The sequence below is a fragment of the Hypomesus transpacificus genome, chromosome 22, assembly GCF_021917145.1.
Source record: "Hypomesus transpacificus isolate Combined female chromosome 22, fHypTra1, whole genome shotgun sequence".
Taxonomy (NCBI): Eukaryota; Metazoa; Chordata; class Actinopteri; order Osmeriformes; family Osmeridae; genus Hypomesus; species Hypomesus transpacificus.
This window is the reverse complement of record NC_061081.1, coordinates 10,221,066-10,245,936: the sequence shown is the minus strand read 5'-3', so window position 1 is coordinate 10,245,936 and position 24,871 is coordinate 10,221,066. Positions and strand designations below refer to the sequence as shown.

Below are 24,871 nucleotides of genomic sequence, written 5' to 3'. Positions count from 1 at the left end.
CCTCCAAGACCAGGAACAGTAATCGTGTTCTAGATGGGTATGATGACGGATTGCTAATTGGTTGGAAAGGTTTTGATGGCAGACACATTAAACTGGCGAGCCTTTCCCATGACATCTCAACCAGTAACATTATCCCCAAAGACACGGGAAAGTGCTCCTCATCTCCCATCCTTAAGACTGGAAAAAGAAAACAGCTGAAGAGTGCTGTTTTCAACAGGGTGCACTGCCCTCTACTGGACGAAGGAGGGAATACAGAGGAACGACAACCTCACTGTGCATCTTGAAGTGGAATTGCTGTTGAAAATGTGATGTTATCCAAGCACGTTTTTATTTATTTATTGTATTGCATTGTTTGTTGATTCACTTGGTTTAGTTCATAAGACAATCAATTATTATCAAATCAATAATGTGTCTCAGGTGACTTTACATTAAGTTATGTTGCAAAACAAGCACATAGACAATAAAAAAATATTACTATACAGTTATAAAAAATGAAATGTTCTAGTAGCAGTGATTAAAAAAAACAGTAGCATATCACCAGTATATCACTGTCTTTACACCAACACATGTGCACCAAACCTGATGGCATCTAGCTGGGAGACGACCTCAGAGTAACAAACAATGTGTTTAAAATGTAACTTTCTGTTAAACGAGCATGCCGATCACTCCAAGACTAAACAAATGAAACGGTTAATTGTTCACAAACTTCCTTTACAGTTACTCACTGCTACTGGCATACAGTTACTGGCATACAGTTTTCACAACTTGACCTTTTTACTCAAAACAAATATAAAAGTCTAGAGCCAAATAGTACCAAACTAACCACGCCAAAGGTTTAAAAAAAAAGTGTTAATAGTTATACAATTGGTTAAACAATAAAGTATGCAAAATACAAGAATGTCAATATTCTCTCATATATTTAGAAACAAACAAACATCATGATCATAGAAAACATATTACAAACTGATTGAAGCATTGAAACCTGGAGTGCATTTGGCATCCATTCTGAGCTTTGGTCAAGCTGATGTCCCTCCACTGGTCTGCAAAGAAATTAAATAATACTTTAACATGAAATTGCATTGTACATGTATTGCTTTGATTGGCTTGTTGGGCTTTGACTGACTTGTTTTTGGTGACTATGGCGTATCAGGGGTGTAATAATGTAACGTACCATGGGTTTCATCTGGGACTGTGGTGTAATAATGTAACGTACCATGGGTTTCATCTGGGACTGTGGTGTAATAATGTAACGTACCATGGGTTTCATCTGGGACTGTGGTGTAATGATGTAACGTACCATGGGTTTCATCTGGGACTGTGATGTAATAATGTAACGTACCATGGGTTTCATCTGGGACTGTGCTGTAATAATGTAACGTACCATGGGTTTCATCTGGGACTGTGGTGTAATAATGTAACGTACCATGGGTTTCATCTGGGACTGTGGTGTAATAATTTAACGTACCATGGGTTTCATCTGGGACTGTGGTGTAATAATGTAACGTACCATGGGTTTCATCTGGGACTGTGGTGTAATAATGTAACGTACCATGGGTTTCATCTGGGACTGTGGTGTAATGATGTAACGTACCATGGGTTTCATCTGGGACTGTGGTGTAATAATGTAACTTACCATGGGTTTCATCTGTGACTGTGATGTAATGATGTAACGTACCATGGGTTTCATCTGGGACTGTGGTGTAATAATGTAACGTACCATGGGTTTCATCTGGGACTGTGGTGTAATAATGTAACGTACCATGGGTTTCATCTGGGACTGTGGTGTAATAATGTAACGTACCATGGGTTTCATCTGGGACTGTGGTGTAATAATGTAACGTACCATGGGTTTCATCTGGGACTGTGGTGTAATAATGTAACGTACCATGGGTTTCATCTGGGACTGTGATGTAATAATGTAACGTACCATGGGTTTCATCTGGGACTGTGGTGTAATAATGTAACGTACCATGGGTTTCATCTGGGACTGTGGTGTAATAATGTAACGTACCATGGGTTTCATCTGGGACTGTGGTGTAATAATGTAACGTACCATGGGTTTCATCTGGGACTGTGATGTAATAATGTAACGTACCATGGGTTTCATCTGGGACTGTGATGTAATAATGTAACGTACCATGGGTTTCATCTGGGACTGTGGTGTAATAATGTAACGTACCATGGGTTTCATCTGGGACTGTGATGTAATAATGTAACGTACCATGGGTTTCATCTGGGACTGTGGTGTAATAATGTAACGTACCATGGGTTTCATCTGGGACTGTGGTGTAATAATGTAACGTACCATGGGTTTCATCTCTCTAGCAGGTCCTTCCTGAGGCCGCCCGGCCTTCTTACTGTTCTCAACAAACTCCTGGAAAAAGATGGGTTGAACACTTTAACATTTATAAATTGAGTGTAGACACAAAGTAGGTACTTAGAACTAAAATGTCCTGCTCTATTATTAAAACAATGTCCTTCCAACGCTTCAACACCCACCCCCCTACCTACCTCCCCATCCATTCATCATTCTTGTTTCTATGTGATCTGTCAAGCCTGCCACATCCATCCACCTCTTCATCTCTCCCTCCATCTGTTTCTGTCTGACTGGCTCTACTGGGCCCCTGCCTGCTCACCATGAGAGCCTTGTCCATGTAGAACTCGCTGCCTGGGCTGCCGTCATTGTACTTGGTATCCACGGCGAAGCAGAGGAACAGCACGTCCACCACCATCTCGAACACGGACAGGAAGCAGTGGGCCACCAGGAAGGCGAACAGGGACACGATGAGGAGGGGGAGGACCCACACCGTGTAGTCACGCTGGTAGTTGAGCACCAGCACGCCGGCGAATGCCGTGCACGACACAATCAGCACCTACGGAGGAGGTGGTTGGCGGGCCGGGGGAGTTAGCGAGGCGGAGGCTACGATTGGCTGATTCAAGGCCTGACAGAGGCACGGTGTGTCATAGCAGCTGGTTTCAGATTAGACCCTTGCCGAGTATTGTGGCTTCAGATTTGTATTAATGTACTTAAGAGGAAAAATAAATCCACGTATCAAAGACTTATAGTCTTTATGTATTGTATGACTTGATATGAACTGTTTAGGACCTATTATTTTCCTGTGTCCTGTTCTCAGCCCAGGACTGCAGCAGACAAAACTGACATTGTCACCTCACTGAACTATTCTGTTAGAAAAATAAAGATTGGAAGACTAGAAACAAAGGAGGCAGGGGAGACAAGGACAAGAAGAACTCGTTCTCTTCATAATACAGCACTGCAGGTTCTTAGACTGGTGCGAGGCGGCGTTACCTTTCCAAGGAAGAGAACAAAGTCTCCCACAGTGTTGATTGCCGCCACTCTGAGGGCGTTCTCCACCAGGATGACGAAGGCATCCCGGGCCGATGTACAGAAGCTAGTGCTGTTGATGGCGGTGGCGGCATACGCATTCTTACGTGAGAAGGACAGACCAGGTGGACATTGTTAGGATAGGAGGTCATTTTGAGATGGTCGTATGTATAAGCGTTTTTTTTTTTTTTCAATTGGAAATAATGGACTAGTGTCTAGCTATGTTGCTGGTGTGGTCCTTACTTGGTTCAGGAACGCTAGACACTTCTCCAGACACCACAGGCAGCAGATACAGGCTTTCAGCATGCAGCGAGCACAGGCATTTTCCTATAGACAGGGAATTTAAATATTACAGTGCATTTTGAAATTTTCCAGTCCCTCAATATGACACGGACACACGCCAGGGCTTATTTTGACATCCTGGTTCCTACTGAGACTACAATGGACCGTGTTAGCTCACTGCCAACGACCTTGACCTACCTTTCCTTTCAGCTGGCTGTGGATGTAGGTGAGAAAGAGGCGGGGGATCTCCACCAGGGTGATGATGAAGGCGCCCTTGGCCACCGTGCCCAGGTGATAGCGGATGAGACGGAGCACGGAGGTCAGGACGGGGGTCAGCGGCAGCTGGGATTTGTCCCTGAGCATCGGCGCGTGGGCCAGATCCCGGGAGGGGGTTTAGGAAAAAGTCAACAAAGCAAGGAGGGAAACACATTTAATACAACTCAGGTCTCAATACAACCATGAAATGCTAATATAACTGCTGATATTTTTGATTTATTGAATGTTTAGCTTGTTTATTTCTCCATTTTGAGCTCCGCCTAACCTCGTAAAGTAGTAGGTGACCACTGCTCCAGCGATGGTCATCTGTTGGCAGGCCAGGATGAACTCACTGATCCAGATGAGGCCTACGACATGGTACCACACCATGTACTGGAGCGGGCCGGACATATGGTACTCCACCAGACCAGTCTGCTCATTCTTCACTGGGCTCCCTGGGGGACGGGGATCACAACGGTTTCACTCCTCATCAACAAGTCACTGAGGTGCACTTCTAGACCTTGATTATCTGCTGTACTTACTTCATGCACTAATTGTATGTCGCTTTGGATAAAAAATACAAAAATGTATGAATAAGTTCAATACAATTTTTCTATGGTGAGAGAAGGTCTTGATGGACCACGAAGATGGTTGAGTAGAGAGGCTGATGGTGGAGAATGGTTTGTCAAACGTTTAGATAAGTATTAGGGTAAATAGGACTTGGCATGGCCACTAGGGGGAGTAAGTGGTCAAAGACAGCAACAAAAACAAAGCACCAATTTACAAGGTAAGAGATGACATGTGAATGGTCCAATTATCTTTAACTATTTATAAGTGGTGCATATCCACACCAAAATAGTGCACTGACAAAATGCTACGCAAATTTAACTTGTTGTATCTGAGCTTGATCTGTTGCTGATGTCATTCATGGTCATTCTGATTTTGGAGTGAAGCTCCAACCCCTTCAGAAGAAGAGTGGGCGAGTTCACAGAGAACGTGTCCTTTGATTTGGATCTGTCAGCGCCCACAAGCAGCAGACTGGCTCGGCTGTCTGAAACAGAGCAGAGTGGCGCCACTCAAGCCATGTGCTCTCACTCCCCCCAACAATAATGTGACAGGAAGAGAAGAACAAATCATGTCGTAAACAACCTGGCCTGTCCGCTGTAGTCGCTTCTGAGGAAAATGCAGCTGTTATAAATCATCTATCCTGTCATAATACAATGGACCCTTTCCCAAATGACTCGGCGTTCACACTTCTAAAGCATAATCAAAAGCCATACATTAATATCACGCGGTGGAGCAAATATCCTTTTGGACGCAGTATAAAACGTTGGACTGTAGTCGGCGGGGCCCCCGGACCAGACCTGCGGTGCCGAGGAAGAGGAGCACGCCGAGCCAGTAGACCCAGAAGAGCATGAGGGTGAGGAAGGTCCAGAAGGGCTGCAGGGCCAGCAGGGGGAGGTGGGTGAACACCTTGCCCGCCACGTGGAACAGGGCGATGGTGAGGGCCACGCGCTTCCTCATGAAGAACATCAGCAGCAGCAGGATCACCTGGACGATGAGGTCACAAACGGTGTTGTGATGCATTTTGTCTGTTAACTACATTGAAATACTTCCTGCTCAGGAGTCAGGTTTATTTTGACATTTTTATCTCAATACAAAATCCCAAACGCATGTTAAGTCTAGACACTTCACGAACGACACACACAGGCGTCCAAATACAGACGCAATTTACCACACGTCGCTCGCTCGCTCACACACACACGCATATAAAACAACTATACACTTAACACACAAAAACACACACACACACACACACAACTACAACACAAACATGCACACATTGATTTTCTCGCTGGTTTGGGATGACTGTGTCACTGTTACATCCAATTACTTTAGCTTTGGCACAGGCTGAAACTGGAGGACACCATGTCCTGCCACACCACATGAATAGATAACTAGTGAGTGTGTGTGCGTGTGAGTGAGAACACAACGGACATGCCTCCATCAGGCATGTTCCTTCATTCAGCATTTGATAGTGCCTCTGTGTCTTAGTGCAGGTCACACTGCTCTAACCCCTCTACCCACACACACATATATATACCGTGAAAATAGTGGCCCCAATGGCATACACCATCAGGGCCTGGACATTGTCTGAAGCCACCTCCTTTCCCAGGGCAGAAACCGTCTGGTCCTGCAGGGCCTTCCTGTGGTCTACATACAGCCACCAGAGCACCCCTGTCCCCCCTGCAACACACACGCACACTCAGTGACCAGCTACTGGAGGAACGTCAACATGCAGAGCACTCAACACTGGTACTGGAGGAACATCAACATGCAGAGCACTCAACACTGGTACTGGAGGAACATCAACATGCAGACCACTCAACACTGGTACTGGATAGGAACATCAACATGCAGACCACTCAACACTGGTACTGGAGGAACATCAACATGCAGAGCACTCAACACTGGTACTGGAGGAACATCAACATGCAGACCACTCAACACTGGTACTGGAGGAACATCAACATGCAGACCACTCAACACTGGATAGGAACAAAGGAGCAAAGAAAGAAAGCCCTCCAACACCTCCAACTAATATTTATAAATAAAAAGTTAAAAAATAAAATAACAGAAGTGCCAGTGGAAAGCACAATTTTGGAGCAGCCTGCTACTTTCCAGCCAATTATGTCCCCGCAACCCTGTTCCATTTAGACAATAAAGTTATTCTATTCTACAGTCTAGAGTGAAGCCTTGCTCACCTACAGAGCCCAGGACCACAAGGACAGTGAGGATCCACACCAGCACCATGGAGATGTACCTGATGACCACCATCAGGATCATGGAGAGAACTGCAGAGGAAGAGGAGAGTCACTGATATATCTGGGGAAGATAGACCCTGTCCCTGCATTACTATCAGCAAACCATTTCCCAAAATATTTGAACCATTATCAAAAGTAATTCATACATAGTATAGTTAGTAAACGTCAGTGGATGAGAGGAGTGAAGAGGATGTAGGGTCGATGAATCCACCAAGTCCCAGGGGATGACTACACACTGCTTAGAATGTCTCACAGGAGCTTCTTCTCTCAACACTGCTCTAAAGTCAGTATTGAGCTACAACCTTGTAAAGCCCTGAGTGAATTTAAGGGACAAATTAGCTGCTCCTGAATCTGTGTTTATGAGCCACGCTGCACCGGATGCCATGGTGACAATGGCTATGATTACACAGGAATTTCCTGTCACTTCCTGACCCCAATCCTGACTGAAATAACATCCTGGATGCTATTCTGGAGCACAGCTTGAAGAACGCCTGAAAAGTTAAGATAACTGTTGAGATTTTATATCTGACAACCGGATTACAGCTAATTAATAATAAGCTACACTACTGTGATGACAAACTTTGTCACACATCCCAGAAGGAATAACTAGCGCTCACGTTCAGGCAGGAAGTGCCGGCCTACCTAGCGCCAGTAGGCAGAGACCCATGATGATCTCCTTACTGGCCATCACTCCGGCTACGACCCTGTACAGGACACTGTTGTCGCTGACAAAGGTGATGAAGGCCTTAGCAAACTCAGCGTAGCATGCCACATCCACGGGGAAGCAACGGTGGAAGACAGGGAGGGATTTACTACAGGAGGAAGAGAGAGATGAGAGGGTATAGGGTCATCCTTGTACTATTTAACCATGGTGCTAATTACACAGATAAAATCCAAATTGTTCCCCCCCAAATTATACTTTTACACGTGTTTAAAAACAAAAATAACAACACATTTTGGTGGAGGGGTGTAGGTTATTGGGCACAAAAAGGTTGTTGGCGCTTGACAGTTCTGTTAGCTGTTTGAGATGTGTAGTATCTACCTTGGTGGAACGGGAAGCTTGGGGCATTTAGTGGATCTGTCTGGGTGGCTGGGATACCTGGTGGGAGAAATATCATAGGAGCAAAGCTCCGAACCTACACAAAAGCAGTTGTATGAATCACTCCTGCCTGGTTTGTCAAGCAATACATCAGGATTTTCAACATTTCAAGAAATCTTCATATAAAATAAAAAAAAATAGATATTTAACTATATGTATATATTTAGCTGCAATGTACAATCCAGATATGAGCCACTTAATTAACTTTCATGAGGAAAAGCTCACCGTTGGCCAGGGCAAACTTTTTAACATCTATGTATGTCTGGAGCTCTGTGTCCGGGCACCTGGACACACACAGCGCAATGGACTTGATCCTCCGGTTGATGAGATCAATGTTGCAGGGGTCAAGGAAGAAGACAAATCTGGGAAGACAGCAAACACAGAAGCTTTATTGAAATAGGGGCTTCAATAGGCATCTCCAACTGATTACCTGGTAAAAAAAAAAGTTTAAAATAAATAAATATAAGATTAAGGCAGACGAGCAAATACTTTTGGCAATATAGTGTATGTATATATATATATGATATTGTGAAACTAAGCATAACCATGTGCTGTTTATTATTTGTCAAGACAACAATTCTGGGATAAAACAAACGGAGTAACATTTCAAACAACAAAACTGCCAAACAGCTCTCTCTCTCTGTCGTCAAAACGCCTTGGCCTCTGTAAGTCTGTATGGGCAGTCAGCCCATCTTCAGCTGCATGACCCATTGTTTCGGTGAACCAGTCGAGAGGCTGTCAGAGCTATGGAATGTCACTGAAAAACAAGTCAGACAGTTGTCTGATTTTGATTTCCCTATTCCCTTTTATTTCCCTTTTTTTGTTGCGTGCAAATATATATATACAGTGCCCTCCAAAAGTATTGGAACAGTGAGGCCAATTCCTTTATTTTTGCTGTAGACTGAAAACATTTGGGCTTGACATCAAACGATGAATGTGAAACCAGAGATCAACGTTTCAGCTTTTATTTCCAGGTATTTACATCAGGATCTGATGCACAAATTAGAAAATATCACCTTTTTGTTCGAACCCACCCATTTGTCACGTGAGCAAAAGTATTGGAACATGTGACTGACAGGTGTGTTTTGTTGCCCAGGTGTGTCCTATTACATACATTATTCAATCAATAAATACCACTGAATGTCTACACTCAGGTTCAGATTGGGTAAGATAGGTTTTGTCTATGCAGACTGTATTCAGAGGTGAAAACAACATGAAAACCAGAGCGCTGTCTTTGGGTGAAAAACAAGCAATTGTGAGTCTTAGAGAAGATGGAAAATCAATCAGAGCCATTGCAGAAACATTGGCCATAGCCAGTACAACCATTTGGAATGTCCTGAAGAAGAACAAAAAATACTGGTGTACTAAGTAACAGACGTCGAACAGGTAGACCAAGGAAAACATCAGCAGTTGATGACAGAAACATTGTAAGAGCTGTAAAGAAAGACCCTAAAACAACTGTTAGTGAGATCAGCAACAACCTCCAGATGGCAGGAGTGAAGGTATCACTATCTACTGTTCGCAGAAGACTTCATGAACAAAAGTACAAGGGCTACACCAGAAGATGCAAACCACTCATTAGCAAGAAGAATAGGAAGGCCAGGCTGGAATTTGCCAAAAAGTACAGAGATGAACCTCAAAAATTCTGGGACAAAGTTTTATGGACTGATGAGACAAAGATTAACTTTTACCAAAGTGATGGAAAGGCTAAAGTTTGGAGAAAGAAAGGAACTGCTCATGATCCCAAACACACAAGCTCATCTGTGAAACACGGTGGAGGTAATGTCATGGCTTGGGCTTGCATGGCTTCTTCTGGGACGGGCTCATTAATCTTCATTGAGGATGTAACACATGATGGCAGCAGCAAAATGAACTCGGAAGTCTACAGAAACATTTTGTCTGCCAATTTAAGGAAAGATGCAACCAAACTGATTGGCAGAGCCTTCATCATGCAGCAAGATAACGACCCAAAACACACTGCCAAAACAACAAAGGAGTTCATCAGGGGCAAGAAATGGAAGGTATTAGACTGGCCAAGTCAATCTCTAGACTTAAACCCTATAGAGCATGCATTTTACCTGCTTAAGAGGAGACTGAAGGGAGGAACCCCACAAAACAAACAACAACTGAAAGAGGCTGCAGTGAAAGCCTGGGAAAGCATCAAAAAGGAAGAATGCAAAAGTTTGGTGACGTCAATGGGTCACAGACTTGCTGCAGTTATTGAAAGCAAAGGATTTGCAACTAAATATTAAGTCTTATTCACTTAAATATGTTTTAAGTATATCTGTTCCAATACTTTTGATCACATGACAAATGGGTGGATTCAAACAAAATGTGATATTTTCTTAGTTGTGCATCAGATCCTGATGTAAATACCTGGAAATAAAAGCTGAAACGTTGATCTCTGGTCTCACGTTCATTATTTGATGTCAAGCCCAAATGTTTTCAGTCTACAGCAAAAATAAAGGAATTCGCCTCACTGTTCCAATACTTTTGGAGGGCACTGTATATATATTTTTTGTATCCATTGATGAGCATGAGTCTGGATACAGATACTTATCACAAACATGTGATCAGCCAACATGTTTTGACCACTCAAAGGTGGAGAGAGTAACGTTGATCACCTCCATACACCAACCAAGGGCACGTCATGATGGGGAGATTAGACTGTGGACAAACAATCTGTTCCTGGATGCAGGAGAAATGGGCAGGAGTAAAGCCCTTAGCGACTTTGATAAGGACCAAATTGTGCTCTCAGTCTACAGCGTGTGGGGGGTGCTCTCAGTCTGCAGTGTGTGGGGGGTGCTCTCAGTCTGCAGTGTGTGGGGGGTGCTCTCAGTCTGCAGTGTGTGGGGGGTGCTCTCAGTCTGCAGTGTGTGGGGGGTGCTCTCAGTCTGCAGTGTGTGGGGTGCTCTCAGTCTGCAGTGTGTGGGGGGTGCTCTCAGTCTGCAGTGTGTGGGGGGTGCTCTCAGTCTGCAGTGTGTGGGGGGTGCTCTCAGTCTGCAGTGTGTGGGGGGTGCTCTCAGTCTGCAGTGTGTGTGGGGTGCTCTCAGTCTGCAGTGTGTGGGGGGTGCTCTCAGTCTGCAGTGTGTGGGGTGCTCTCAGTCTGCAGTGGTGAGGAGCTACAGGGTCTGACGAGGGACAAACCACAAACAGGCGACAGGGTGTTGAGCGCCCCTAGGCTCATTGAGGGGTTAAGGCGATGAAGACTCTCCCATCTGGTCTGAACTGACCGAAGGTCCACTATGACACAAGTCTCACAAAATGTTATTGTGAAGGGAGGAATGTATCACAAATCACAGTGCATCACAGTCTGGTGCACGTGGGGCTGCGCGGCCACAGGCCAGAGTTGCCATGATGACCCTTGTCCACCGTCGAAAGCGCTTATAAAGGGCACATGACCTTGGAGCAGTGGAAGAAGGCTGCCCGGTACGTCCCATTTCCTTCACGTGGATGGCCGTGTACATTGTTCCCCTGGAGATGTGAAGGACGAGATGCACTGTGGGAAGACGACAAGCCGGTGGAGGGAGTGTGATGCTCTGGGCAATGTTCTGCTGACTTAACCCTGGGTCTGGCCATTCATGTGGATGTCTATTTGACACATGCTACCGACCCAACCATCATTGCAGACCAGGTACACCCCTTCATTGAAAATGTTGTTCCCTGGCGGCAGAGGCCTTTTTCAGCAAGATAATGCCCCCTGCCGCACTGCACACCTGGTTCACATTTAGATAGGAGTGTTTGAAGAAAATGATGAAATGTTCCAAGTACCCCTGTTGAAGGATATCCTGCTAATGTTTTGGTGCCGGATACCAAAAAAACGCTTCAGGGGTCTTGTAGAGACTATGCCGTGGCAGGTCAGCACTGTTTTGGAGGACCAGCGGGCATGTTTAGAAATGAGAGCCAAATGACTTTGGCTCATTAGTGATACTTTGATATTGAGTGACAAACCTGTATAGAATGTAGATGAGTAGTGTAGACAACCAGACGGCTGTATAATCTTTCTAAAAAGCTCATCCCCACTGACCCACTAACCTTCAAACCATAAAGTCACTAACATGTCTAAACAAGTTGAAATGTAAGCTTTCACAAGACTTGCATCAGGCCGGTATTGTTTACAGTTGCGTTGCATCAACTAAGATCAGTCAGACACCAACTCATAAGATGTAACTACCTTGGTAACATGGAAATCTGTGGCACTGGAGATAATCCAAATGATTGAATCATTGTGTGTGGGCTGCTAATGTTAAATGGCTTATTGCATTTCCCTGACCTATAGTGCTAATTCAATTTACACTGTTACTGTGTTTTCCCACTGATAGACAAGGTACAACCTATTTTCTAGAAAACTATTAGAGACATTTGTGAAGTTAAAATGGTGGTAATAATACCTATACTTATGTAACTGATAGTGACAACAATATGCTTCAGGCAAACATACTTTTTGTCAGTTTGGTCCCGACCGCTGAGCTCAATCCCATCAATCTGAGTGTTCTTCTGGCCACAGGTGTTGCCATAGCTGTCATACCCAGAGACCAGTCTGGAAGCCGCTCCTGTAGCTATAGAGAAGCCACAGATGCAGACCTGTGGGTTACAACTTCTCGTTTAATATGAGCATTACGAGAGTTGATTGTGCTGTGACAGTGTGCAATTAGGCTGGTTGAGCAAATACACAGTCCACAAAAATTGTAGGCCTATGTACTTCCCTGGTGTTTGTAGCCTATTTTAAATTACTACACTTTCCTCATGAATCGTCTCTAGACCATTTACATTTCTAGCAAGCGCTTCAGGCTGTGAATCCAATCAGATCGACTCACTAGGCATTGACACAGGTGAGCCCAACATGGCTGCCACGTAAGTTATTATGTCCCACACTCATATAAAACTCACCATTCCGATGCAAAACAACGTGAATACAACAAGCCATGGGATATCTGTGCAACTTCTTTCTTCTAATGGTTTCCAGTCACGTTTTCCCTGCAAGAGTAACATTAAGTTCTCTCTCTCTCTCTCTCTCTCTAAAGTAACTCTTTCAAACAAAACATCGCTAATAAATAGACATTGCGTGTCTTACCTCTGAACTACCACAGCATCCCATGTTGAATCGTTATCGTGACCCCAAATATTTTCGGGAAAAGTTTGCTTGCAACGTGATTATTTACCTTCCATGTATTAAAATAAGATACCTCAAACACAACAAACCGTCTACCAACTTGTAAAACACTGCTTATTCCTATTTTTTTTTACAACTGTATAAAGGCTTGTTCAACTCGGTTGTTTGGGGCAGGGCACAAGTCTTCAGGTAATGCGGAAGACTTTTGGATAGACTTGACAACAAAGCTATCGTGGTAGTTCTCAATTCTCGAGACGTCATTGAGATGTTTGGCGCCATCAGGTGGTTCAAGGTCGTTCACTACGAATGAAAATGTACTAGTTAAAAAACGATGACCTACCTACAGGGTTTTTTTTAAGACTATTTGAGTCGGCACCATAGACAGTCTATATAAGGGCTTCCCAAACTTTTTTCTGCGAGGTCCAAATCCTTTTTCCTTTTTTTAATGTGGGGCCGGGTCGGACTGTAACAGAAAATGACATGGGCAGAGTGACTACCAGTATTTCTGTGGAGATTTTATTATGATTTAAAATGTATTTATTATGCTAGATTAGTTTATTATTTTGTTATGCACCGTACATCCATATGGTACATATCAAGGGATTTGTCTACGTTAATAATTATAGTTAATAACTACAGGAACTTTTAGTTTGAAAGCCAACCTTCATTATCAAACACAGATATGATATGATCAAAACATATAGGCCTATTTAAAATTAAATTCAAAACATGTCTCTGGCATTGTTCAGAGGTCCAAATGTTTGGGCGGGCCATATTCGTCCCGTGGGCCGTTGTTTGGGGACCCCTGGTCTATATGGTCGGCACCTGCTCTTCTGACTATGATGTGGAAATCTAATAGTTTCCAAACACCATCTCTGATACATAAATCAAAATGTCTAGGCTAAGAGTCTCCAAGCGCTTGGAATGTGTGTTTGACGTCAACTGCAACTTGGTTGTTATAGGACTCGATGTAGGCCTGTATGAGGCAAGACAACCAAATAAAGCAAGACAACAGTGACAATTTGGGTGTAACCAACCATGTAGGACAGTCCTGTTTGACAACAGTGGGTGTAAATCTCACCCGCTATGGTAGTAGGCTCAGTTGATTCAAATAAAAGCATGAAAAACTATTATAACTCTGAAAACGTTATCTTATTAAAGTGAAATTATCTTACTATTTAGACAAAGGGATTATTATTAATTGTTATCGGTTGAATTTGTGGGACTTGTAAGACTTCAATAGCAGACTAATGTTGCATGTGCAACTAGCCTATTGTAAAGGGCTGCGAGTTGTCAATGATTTTCATGACGTACAAAGACAAGTGATGAAATATCCCACGTGCAGCTATCCATCACTGTTCAGTGTCAGAAATAGGTGTGTGGAATACACAGAAACAAGGGCTTGTCCATTTGATCGAATTACTATCAGGTTTCTAATGTTTCATACCATGTTTCTATGTGAATACAAATAAAATACATTTTGGAATCATGAACTTCACACTGCCTGAATTTAGTGTTTCAATATGAACAAAATAATTAATGATTAGCCAACAGTATTGTTCAATACCACGTTTCAAGTGTATAACCAATCGTAACAAGGACAGGCATAGGTGCATTGGAATTATTTGAGCTTGCTCCTCTTGACAATCTCTAACAGCCTATCCAGCCCTCTTGTAAAAGTGGCTTGTGCTGGAATGCAACTGGTCCAGCCAAAGCAGGGAGGGTTAGGGGATAAGGATGGGGTGGGGTATCGTCTGAAGGGGGGAAGATAATTCAGGAGGAACATGACTGGTGTGAGGGCTGACAATAACTTGGTGGCAACATATGAAACAAGACAACTTTTATGTTTCAGATGTATACGTCAAACTTCTAAAATTAGCTGGATGCCAATTAACCAAAGAATGTTCTTGCAGTGTTCCGTAAGAAAGATTACTAGTTTGTCCCCATACCTAAAATCTTAATCAGATGTTATGAAGATTACACCCTGTTTTTCCCTTACATACAAACACTTCACGTCATACAACTGGTTGATCACTCCTCTATAAAAGCTTGATTCAATAGTTTTGGATGAGAAGTGGAATGCACAGTGACAGACAGCATCTCAGAACTTGTGGAGAAAATGTATAAATCCCTTTTAAAATTGGTAAGTGTTTACATATGTAATGGATTGTTTGAGGTTATGGGATTGGTGAAGTTTCTTATTTAGTTTAAAGTTGTATTGATAACTGTAGAAGTGTAATTCTATCATTTAAACAGACCACTGGTTGATGAACAATTCAAATGTTTAATAATTTAATAACAACTTTAGATTTGTGTTAATTGCTGCAAAAGCTATAAATACTTTACTGCAAATTTGTTATTCTAAAGTATATTAAAACTAACATGGAACAATGTTATTTCTCAATCAGATTCTAGAGAAACATTGCAAATATGGTTGGAATAAAGCTGCTTGTGCTTCTTTTGATTATTGGTAAGTTGATGGAAAATGTGTTTATGATTTATGCATTGTACTGAAAACAACATTTTATATTTTCAATTCTACAAAATGACACTAAAATAAATTATTTGATCTGAAATAGATGTGGGAAGCTGTCAAGTGGAAACTACAAATGCTACCACAACATCCACAGCTGCTCCAATAGCAACCACAATTGCTCCTACAACAACCACACCTGCACCTGAACCAATGCCAGTTGATCCTACAACAACCACAGTTCCCACCACAACTACAGTTGCTTCTTCAACTGACATCTGCTACAAGATCAGTATTCTCACAATCTGTGTAGCTCTTATCACCCAAATACTTTTCTAAAATGAATGTCTTGTTTTTTTCTTGTATGGTTTATAATATAATATGGATATGTCACTTTGTATTCATATAACAAGGCATTAGAAAATCCGCTTCAAAATGGCATGTAACTTTGGTTCAAATGTTGTGAAATGTTCAGGGTAGGCTAGATTCTTTAGATCGAGAATGTTATATATATATACATATATATATATATATATATATACATATATATGTATATATATTGATTATAATGCTTTCCAAAAAGTATAATATTAGATACCATATCACACCAAACCTACAGTAGGATGAAGGATGTTGGATGAAGAAATCTTGAGTCTGTACATTGCACTGTCCCTTATTTAAAATAGCTAAAATAATTTGTGTGTTTTACATAGAAAGATTCACAAGCCTTAATTGTATTTTACTGCGACTGCCTTCATCAATAGAAGGTGTGTTTTGTATTTATATGTGTTGATTATTATACTATTCAGGTAATATAACATTAAAAAATCTGCTTTTCCTTTAATCTATTGACCAACTTGTATCTTCTTTTAAAAGTGACCCATATCCGAGGTTATCTACATTTAGCTTACACTAGTTCGTCCTTTCATAGGAATTTTACAAAAAATTACAATACAAATAAAAAATGTAAAGTCACAGCATTGTAGCTACTTTAATATTTAGCCTAGATACACACATCTAGCCTATAATTCCGTTTTTGTTCAATAGGGATAGACTATGTTGGGAAATGTTAAATAATCATATCTGATCCTGCAACAACCACAGCTGTAATAGGTGTATTCGACTTCATGCAGCGCCGGCAAGCCGACCATAGACTTATGTCATATAGGCTATAGTAGACCATAGTGTTAATAGGTGTGTTCGACTTCATGCAGCGCCGGCATCGCCTGCAGCCACCTGTAGCCCGGCATTCTCAGTTTCAAGCCGGCTGACGGCGATGCCGGCGCTGCACGAAGTCGAACACACCTAATATTAATAGAGGAAGCAACCTTTGTCTTCCAAGATGGCGTCCCCATTCATTTCGATGAAAAGTGCTCAGTGGCGCAGCGAGAGCGCGAAACCGGACCGCCCCATCTTTCCACTTCCGACTCTTCCGGTCTAGGGTTAAACAGTGGCTCGCTTTTTTCCTAGCTCCAATGCTTTTTTAAAATGTAAATTCTTTATTAGCAATTTCAACAATGTCAAATGCATTTGAGTTTACAAGATACATAAAGTAAAAAAACATCATTTACATTCAGAGTAAACATGTATCAATACAATTTAAAAAAGCAAAAATTAACGCTAGAGGATATAAAACTTTACATAACAATATTTAAATTACTACAGATTGTTACTGTTTTAATAGCCTTTTGTTTACGATAATTTTTTATTGAAAAAATATACTGTCTGAGTTCTCCATTCAAGGCAATAAAGCAAGGTTTTCTTCCCATGAATTTAAATCTATGAATATGATACTTGGCCATAATAATAAGATTAATTATATATAACTTCTCTGTGAAATATTTTACTGTTGATTGTTCTTCTACAGGTACACTCTTGCACTTTTTGGGTTCATGTTGTTTCATTGTACTTGCACTTCTTGAGTTTAATGTTGTTTATTTGTAACTTGTTTAACTGCATGCTCTTATGGTTCTTCCCTTTGGCACTCATTTGGTGTTTCACAATGTATGCTTCATTTTTCGGCTGCTTGCAATGTTTGGGGCTACCTCGTTGTTATGATCAGTGACCTATGCTCTTTTGTAAAGCTCTCTCTTGGAAGTCTCTTTGGCTAAAAGCGTCTGCTAAATGCATACATTTAAATGTAGTTCTTAGACTCGTTCATGCTTGCAACTAGCTGTACACGTCATACTTTGCGACAGCCAGTCGCGAGCATAGCGTGTGAGCTAAGGCAGTGCAGTGGCAGAATGGGGTACAAGTCTGATAAGAATCAGAAACATGATGCAAACTTTAGGAAATGTATGCTGTCACTGTATAGTATTCCTTTCACTTGGTTTTTAGAAATAGACTATAGGGCTAACTATAGGGCTATTCTAGATGGAACTCATCACATATGTTGCTTTTTCCTTCTTTGTGATCTGAATATGATTTCCAACGCATTGTATCAACTGTTAACATGAACACCTAGTTCCGTCGTTGTTCTCGCCAGGTTAAGAAAGCTTAATTGTTATTTTGGTAACATAAATCTTCCATAATGCAGACTTACCATAGCTTACTGTCAACTTTATATTCAAGCAAAATAGTGCAAAATTCACACTGCCTCAGTGGCGGATCTAAGGGGTGGCAGCTGCCACCCCAATAAAAAATACTGCCACCCCAATTATTTTATTTTTTTATGCATTTAGCAGACGCTTTTATCCAAAGTGACTTCCAAGAGAGAGCTTTACAAAAGTGCATAGGTGTCTGATCATAACAACGAGATAACCCCAAACATTGCGGGTAGCCAAAACATGAAGCATACATGTGAAAAAACAGTCCCAAAGGGAAGAACCATAAGAGCATGTAGTGAAACAAGTTACAATTAAACAACATGAACCTCAATCTTCCCATGGAAAAATATTATTTGTACATTACAGAACATTTCAATAAATAATATTAAAGTGACTGTTTAATTTAAACTACAATGTTCTCGCCTAATCATTTACCATAGGGAGTACTGTACCCCCTACTTTGGGTTTGATTCGCCTCCAGGAGGCCACCCAACAACTTTCTGCCACCCCATTGCCACCCAGAATGAAAATCTCTAGATCCGCCCCTGCGTCGGTCGTTTCATGCAACCGCAGCAGATGTCGAACGCACCTTATACTAGCTAGCCTAACAACCACAACAGTTGTGCCTGTGTGACAAAAATGGCCACGCCCCCATCGAAAGTGCTATTTGTGACAAGGTGTGTTTGACTTCATGCAGCGCCGGCGGCGCCAACAGTCGGCACCAACAGTCGGCTGCAGTTGGCTGACTTTAAACAGTGATTGCCATTGGCTGCTTCAAGTCACCCGGCCTGGTTGTCGGCTGCATGAAGTCGAAGACACCTATTGACCTTATTTTATATTGAGTATTGAGTATCAATAATAATGCTTTAACAATCACAATGTTACATGTATCACACCAAACCGTAAGCGCATTTAAAATTGCTTTCACTTGATGCTTCACCAAATGTTCTGGCTTTTATAAAGGCAAGACAAAGACTGCATGCAAACACTTTCTGGTAAAAAACTTGTTCTTACAATGATGGTGTTTGTTGAAGAAAATAATGTGCTGTACTGCACTTCACAACAAAAAGGATGTGTTTTCCAAAGAAAGTCACAAGTACTCAACTATATGAACTCCAGTGCTCTCTGCATCTAGTTTTATTGAACTACAACTGCCTTCATAATCAGAAGGTGTGTTTTTTATTAATTTGTGTTCTTATTATATGTGGATTATTTTACTTTTCAAGTACTAAAAATACTATTTTGGACGTATATGTACTGGTTATCTAGTGGTTCTACTGGTTATCACATCTACTGGTTATCACAATCGATGTTACTGTCAGAGCTAGAGAACCCAAATGTGGACAAATACACCAGACACAAGGATTTAATGAAGGAGTAAGGATGGCAGGAAAAGATAACAGGCAAGGCAGGTAAGGGCATGTAGGCAGGCGGGCAAATTAGCAGGCAGTTAAGCAGGCACAACTGGAACCAGGGAGTGGTTACTAGACTACACTCTCAAGCTTGATATTTTTTTCATGACAAAATAAGGCAGCCAAGAGCGAAACGGATCTGGTGATGAGTAAATTGGAAGCCAAGGTAGAAATACTGCATGGTGATTGGAAGATGATCTGAAGGTGGTTTGACAGAGCAGGTGGATTGAATGAACTAGGAGAGATGGCTGGGAGTCAGATGGCTGGAAGTCAGATGGCTGAGCGGTGAGGGAAACGGGCTGGTAATCTGAAGATTGTGAGTTCGATTCGCTGCCGTGCCAAATGACATTGTGTCCTTGGGCAAGGCACTTTACCCTACTTGCTCAGGGGAATGTCCCTGTACTTACTGTATGTCGCTCTGGATAAGAGCGTCTGCTAAATGACTAAATGTAAATGTAAGGTCAATGTAACTAACCAGACTGATGCTGGAGCCTGAAGACACACCAAACACATTACAACACTTACACTGGGGAGAGGGCCCCTGGCTTAAGGCTAAGTGGACATGGATGTAAAAATGGGTTGAGATAATATGATTTATGTGGCTATTGACTGAACAGTAAAACAAGCTTTTGTTAAATAGAAAAATTTGACACCACTGTGTCATTATTTCAGTAGTGCCACCAACATGCATCATCTGTTAAATTGGAAGTCGGACTCATACATTTCAATCAAACATCAGTTAGGCAGTTTTGTTGAAGTGGTTAAACTCTAAGTCACTGATGGATGAACATTTAAAAGTTGGAGTGAATTAGCAAAATGATTATTCCTTGCCATCAAATTAATATCTCTATCCATCTATCTATCTATCTATGTATATATATATATACATATATGCTTGTACATATTAACAATTATCATACAATATTTTTTATTGATGAAACCATATCAAATATTTGTAGTAACAGTTTTAGAACAGCAATAAGCCTACGCGTCGTGCCTAACAACTCCCCTTACCTGTTCTAAAATCAGCGTAAACCACGGCTTCTTGGGGCTTATTGCTTAAGTATACTATAGATGAAGATGTACAAAAGTGTCAGATATAGGATGGAGTTATTTATAGAAATGTGTCTATTGTCATAGCATATTCAGTCTTGGAAATGACGTCTAAGTACAAAAAATAATTAAGTTATGTGGATTGATCTTGGTAAACTGGTGAAATGCCTTCCAATAGGAAACAGAGCAGTACAGTAAAAAGACAATAGGTGTATATGAGGAAAATCATTAAAGGGCCTCCTGACACTTGGGACTAATTATTTTTTAATTATCATTTGAGCTATCTTCTGAACATATGTTAATGTATCTGACATTCATAGATGTTACATAGGAAGAGTGACAAGATATGACACATGTGCAGGTACTAAGCACTGTACTGTGCCAGAAATGGGTGTGTGATGAACAAACAAGGGTGTGTCCAATGGAATACTTTAACATGAAGTTTCTTGCTTATTGCCTCAAAGCGTATTTCTGTCATGTGAATATTAAGAAATGCCATGAACTGCGTACTTCACATATTCATGTAAAAGTGAACAATGTTTCAAAGAATACATTATTCAGGAGTATAAGCAGTAGTTGTACAAAAACCTGTTGGTATAACTTGGAAACATGAACATTTTATTGTTACAGATATACCATTTAACAATTACTTAGACAATGACAACTGGCTGAAGAATTTTCTTGGTATGTCAAGATGGACTTATGATGATAATGTGATGTCACAACACTGAAGAGGGAAAGGCATGGTATGTCTCTGCCCAATTCCACCCTGTTTCTCCCTTACATACAAAACTGTCTTCTGATGTCATACAGGTGGATACCTCCTCAATAAAAGCTCATGCTGAAGAGACCAAGACAGACTTGAAGAACTCAGCGGGAGAGAAGAAGTTGACGAGAGGATCTCTGAATTTGTTGAGTGAATATTTAAACTCCTGTTATATTGGTAAGTGTTCAAATCTTTTAAACTGAATAGTTATCAAAACATTTTTATAAATCCGATCATAAAGACATTAATTCATGTTGAAAACATCTGTATTAATAATATCTATAAAGTGTATTTAGATTAATGAATACAAATTAATATTGAGCTAAAGGTTGAATAAATGATCACCATTCCATGCAATCTTAAACTGACATCTGAATGACTGCAATTTCAATGTTGTTTCTGGAATACATGATGCTTGTAAAATGTTGATAATGTTTAATATAAACACTAGACTTATGTGCAGTGGCGTTGTTAGACCCTTTTGACTGGGGCACGTACACCAGTAGGAATCTGCTGTGCCCCAGTAAAATCCAAAGTTTGAGTTTTAGCAATTTACTTTATTAGTGAGTGCATTAATTTAGGTTGATAATCCCGGAAAAAATAAACGCAGTATCCCAATCAACGCTTGTAAAATCACATGCCAATGCCCGCAGAATTTCCATGTCAGGGCACTCTTCTGAGCTTACCAAATAGCCACTGCAAGTTCAGGTGTCAGACTCTGCACACAAGTCAGTATTGAGGCAGTTTCTAAATGATAGGCCTACCGATCCTCTTATTTTGACTAAAACATAGAAACAATATTACATGAAGCTCAAAAAACAGCATTTGCGCTCAAATGAATGCGGAAGAAATGTGCGTGCTGGCATTAACTGTTGATGTCCCTGCCAAAGCTGCTATCAAACTTGTGTCCCTGAACTGTTGTATATTGGGTTAAGCAAGGGGAGTTTCTGCCAAGTAGTGCATTGTGCGCAGCAAGCTTGGAAGAAAAAAAAGTGATATGAAAAGGGGCCTGACCCCCAGTAGTTTTAGGTATATCAATGCCCCTGCTTATGTGACTGACAATCAAATACATAACTGCCTAATGTCTCTTTAATTCAATGAAGTTAAGTACAAAACAATTATGTATTTATTTTCAGAATCAAAGGAAACATTTGAAAAATGATTGGACAGAAAATGCTCCTGCTACTTCTGATTATTAGTAAGTGATTTTTTAATTCTTTCTTATAGAACCAATCATTTATATTTTCAATTTCAAACGTTTAGAAAATAATCAGCATTGCTCAACTTTCACAACTCTAGCTGTCCCTGGAATAACCACAGCAGCTCCAACATTACCAGATGTTCCTACAACAACCACAGCTGCTCCCACAACAACTACTGCTGATCCTACAATAATCACAGCTGCTCTTACAACAACCACAGCAGCTCCTGCAACAACTACAGCTACGTCTACAACAACCACAGCTGCTCCAACAACAACCACAGCTCCTCCTACAACAACCACAGCTGTTCCTACAACAACCACTGCTGTTCCTTCAACAACCACAGCAAGTGCCGCTACAACCATAGCTGCTTCTACAACAACTACAGCTGCTCTTACAACAACCACAGCTGGTCCTACAACAACCACAGCTGCTCCATCAACAACCACAGCTCCTTCTGCAACAACCGCAACTGTTCCTACAACAACCACTGCTGCTCCGTCAACAACCACAGCAAGTGCCGCTACAACCATAACTGCTTCTACAACAACAGCTGCTCCTACAACAACCACAGCTGTTCATACAATAAACACAGCTGCACGTACAACAACCACGGCGGCACCAGAAACAACCACAGCAGCTACAACATCAACAGATGCTCCTTCAACAACCACAGTGGCTCCTACAACAACCACAGAGGCTTCTACAACAACCACAGCTGCTCCGACAACAACCACAGCAAGTGATGCAACAACCACACCTGCTCCTAAAACAACTACAGCTGCTGCTACTACAAACACAGCAGGTGCTATAACAACCACACCTGTTCTTACAACAACTATGGCTGCTCCTACAACAACCACAGCTGCTTCTACAACAGCAACAGGTGTCCCAGCATCAACCACAACAGTTCCAACATCATCAGACGCTCCTCCAACGACCACAGCTAGTGCAACAACAACCACAGCCATTTCAACAGCAACCACAGCTGCTCCTACAATAACCTCTGCTGCTCCTCCAACAACCACAGCTAGTGCAACAACAACCAAAGCCATTTCTACAGCAACCACAGCTCCTCCTACACCAGCCACTGCTACTACAACAACCGCATCTGATTCTGCAACCACAGCTGTCCCTACAACAGCCACAATTGGTACCACAACACTTACAGCTGCTCCTGTCACAACCACAGCAGTTCCTTCCACATCCACAGCTGCTTCTACAATAACAATCACAGCTGGTGCCACAGCAACCACAACGTCTATTACAACCACCACAGCTTTTCCTATCACAACCAAAACTTTCCCTACAACAGCCACAGTTGCATCTGTAACATCAACCGCATCTACCACAACAGAAACAGCTAGAGGTTCCACAACAGCAATAGGCGGAGGTGCCACAACAAATGCTGCAGGTGCCACAACAAAAACTTCTTCTTCAACCACAGCTGGTGGCACAATAACCGCAACTTCTTCTACTGCCACTGTAATTTCCAAAACCACAGTTGCTGCAACATCGACCCCAGTTGCTACTACAACTAAAGGTCTTCCTACGACAAGTACATCTCACCCTATAACAGCAACAGCTGCTTCTTCATCATCCACAGTAGTTTCCACAACAACAGGTGCCTCAAAAACAACAACCAGTGCCACAAAAACAACTACTGCTGGTACCACAAAAACAACTACTGCTGTTGTCAAGACAACTACAGTTTCAGCCTCAACTGCCATCAGCTACCAGTTTAGTATTCTCACAATCTGCGTAGCTTTGATCATCCAAACACTTTTCTAGAATGAGTTTCTCCAAAAGTGGCATGTGTTTTATAGTACTTGTATAGTATTTTATATTATAAATTTTGAGTAATTATTTAATGCATTTGTCAATTATAATGCTTTCCAAAAAGCACAATGTTACATATATGGTACAGCATAAACCTTGCTCAGCACATTCAAGACTGGCTTTACTGTTGATGTTTCACAAGGTTTCAGGTTTTTCTAGTTCCTTTGCCCTAATGTGCTTCACAACTAAAATGATTAGTCTGTTTTCCAAAGAAAGTCATGAGTCTTCTTCACCAAATTAATTCCTTTGCTATTGCCATCTAGTTTTATTTCATTGCGACTCTCTTCTTAACTAGTAGTGTTTTGTTTTCATTTGTTCTTTAGTCCCATTAAATGAATGTTAATTTACTATTCACTTAATAAAATGTTACTTTGCATATACATGTATTGGTCCTCCATCTTTTTTTCACTCTCTGTGCTATGGTCAGAGCTCGTAAACCCAAGCACAAGTCACAGACTCCAGACTCATACATATTCAATGAAGAAGTAAAGGTGTTAGGATGGCAGGGCAAGGTAATAAGCAGGGCAGTTTGGCAGGCAGATGGAAAACGGGGAGTGGTAACTAAACAACAGGAGAGACATATCAGATCAAATCAAAGTGGCCGAGAGAAAAAGTGACGCTGAAGTACAAAACAAAAATCTGGGAATGAGTAAATCACAGGCT

At 41.5% G+C, this 24,871-nt stretch overlaps 2 protein-coding genes and 1 long non-coding RNA gene across 5 annotated transcripts; 2 read left to right on the top strand and 1 right to left on the bottom strand.

The window, feature by feature from the left end:
* Window positions 1-309: 309 nt before the first annotated feature.
* On the bottom strand, window positions 310-13,135 carry slc44a1a (solute carrier family 44 member 1a). Of its 2 annotated transcripts, none has more exons than XM_047044463.1 (16): window positions 12,879-13,135; window positions 12,695-12,781; window positions 12,246-12,388; window positions 8,030-8,166; window positions 7,748-7,841; window positions 7,348-7,517; window positions 6,646-6,735; window positions 5,985-6,127; window positions 5,245-5,431; window positions 4,167-4,335; window positions 3,824-3,980; window positions 3,587-3,670; window positions 3,308-3,445; window positions 2,637-2,873; window positions 2,306-2,374; window positions 310-1,040 (listed from the first exon to the last, which is right to left on the bottom strand). In XM_047044463.1, exons 1-16 carry the CDS (start codon window positions 12,900-12,902, stop codon window positions 1,017-1,019), a joined length of 1,953 nt encoding a protein of 650 aa, XP_046900419.1. In that variant the 5' UTR covers window positions 12,903-13,135; the 3' UTR covers window positions 310-1,016. The 2 variants fall into 2 exon arrangements, with proteins under 2 accessions (XP_046900419.1, XP_046900420.1); XM_047044464.1 differs by having other exon boundaries at window positions 12,246-12,363.
* A 1,814-nt stretch (window positions 13,136-14,949) lies between these two features.
* LOC124483932 lies at window positions 14,950-16,234 on the top strand. Its single transcript, XR_006957925.1, has 3 exons — window positions 14,950-15,060; window positions 15,326-15,387; window positions 15,497-16,234. It is a non-coding gene; the product is annotated as an uncharacterized LOC124483932 (long non-coding RNA).
* A 4,980-nt stretch (window positions 16,235-21,214) lies between these two features.
* On the top strand, window positions 21,215-24,579 carry LOC124483884 (mucin-5AC-like). Of its 2 annotated transcripts, none has more exons than XM_047044469.1 (3): window positions 21,215-21,344; window positions 22,304-22,365; window positions 22,467-24,579. In XM_047044469.1, exons 2-3 carry the CDS (start codon window positions 22,326-22,328, stop codon window positions 24,158-24,160), a joined length of 1,734 nt encoding a protein of 577 aa, XP_046900425.1. In that variant the 5' UTR covers window positions 21,215-21,344; window positions 22,304-22,325; the 3' UTR covers window positions 24,161-24,579. The 2 variants fall into 2 exon arrangements, with proteins under 2 accessions (XP_046900425.1, XP_046900426.1); XM_047044470.1 differs by having other exon boundaries at window positions 22,442-24,579.
* The last annotated feature ends 292 nt before the right edge of the window (window positions 24,580-24,871 follow it).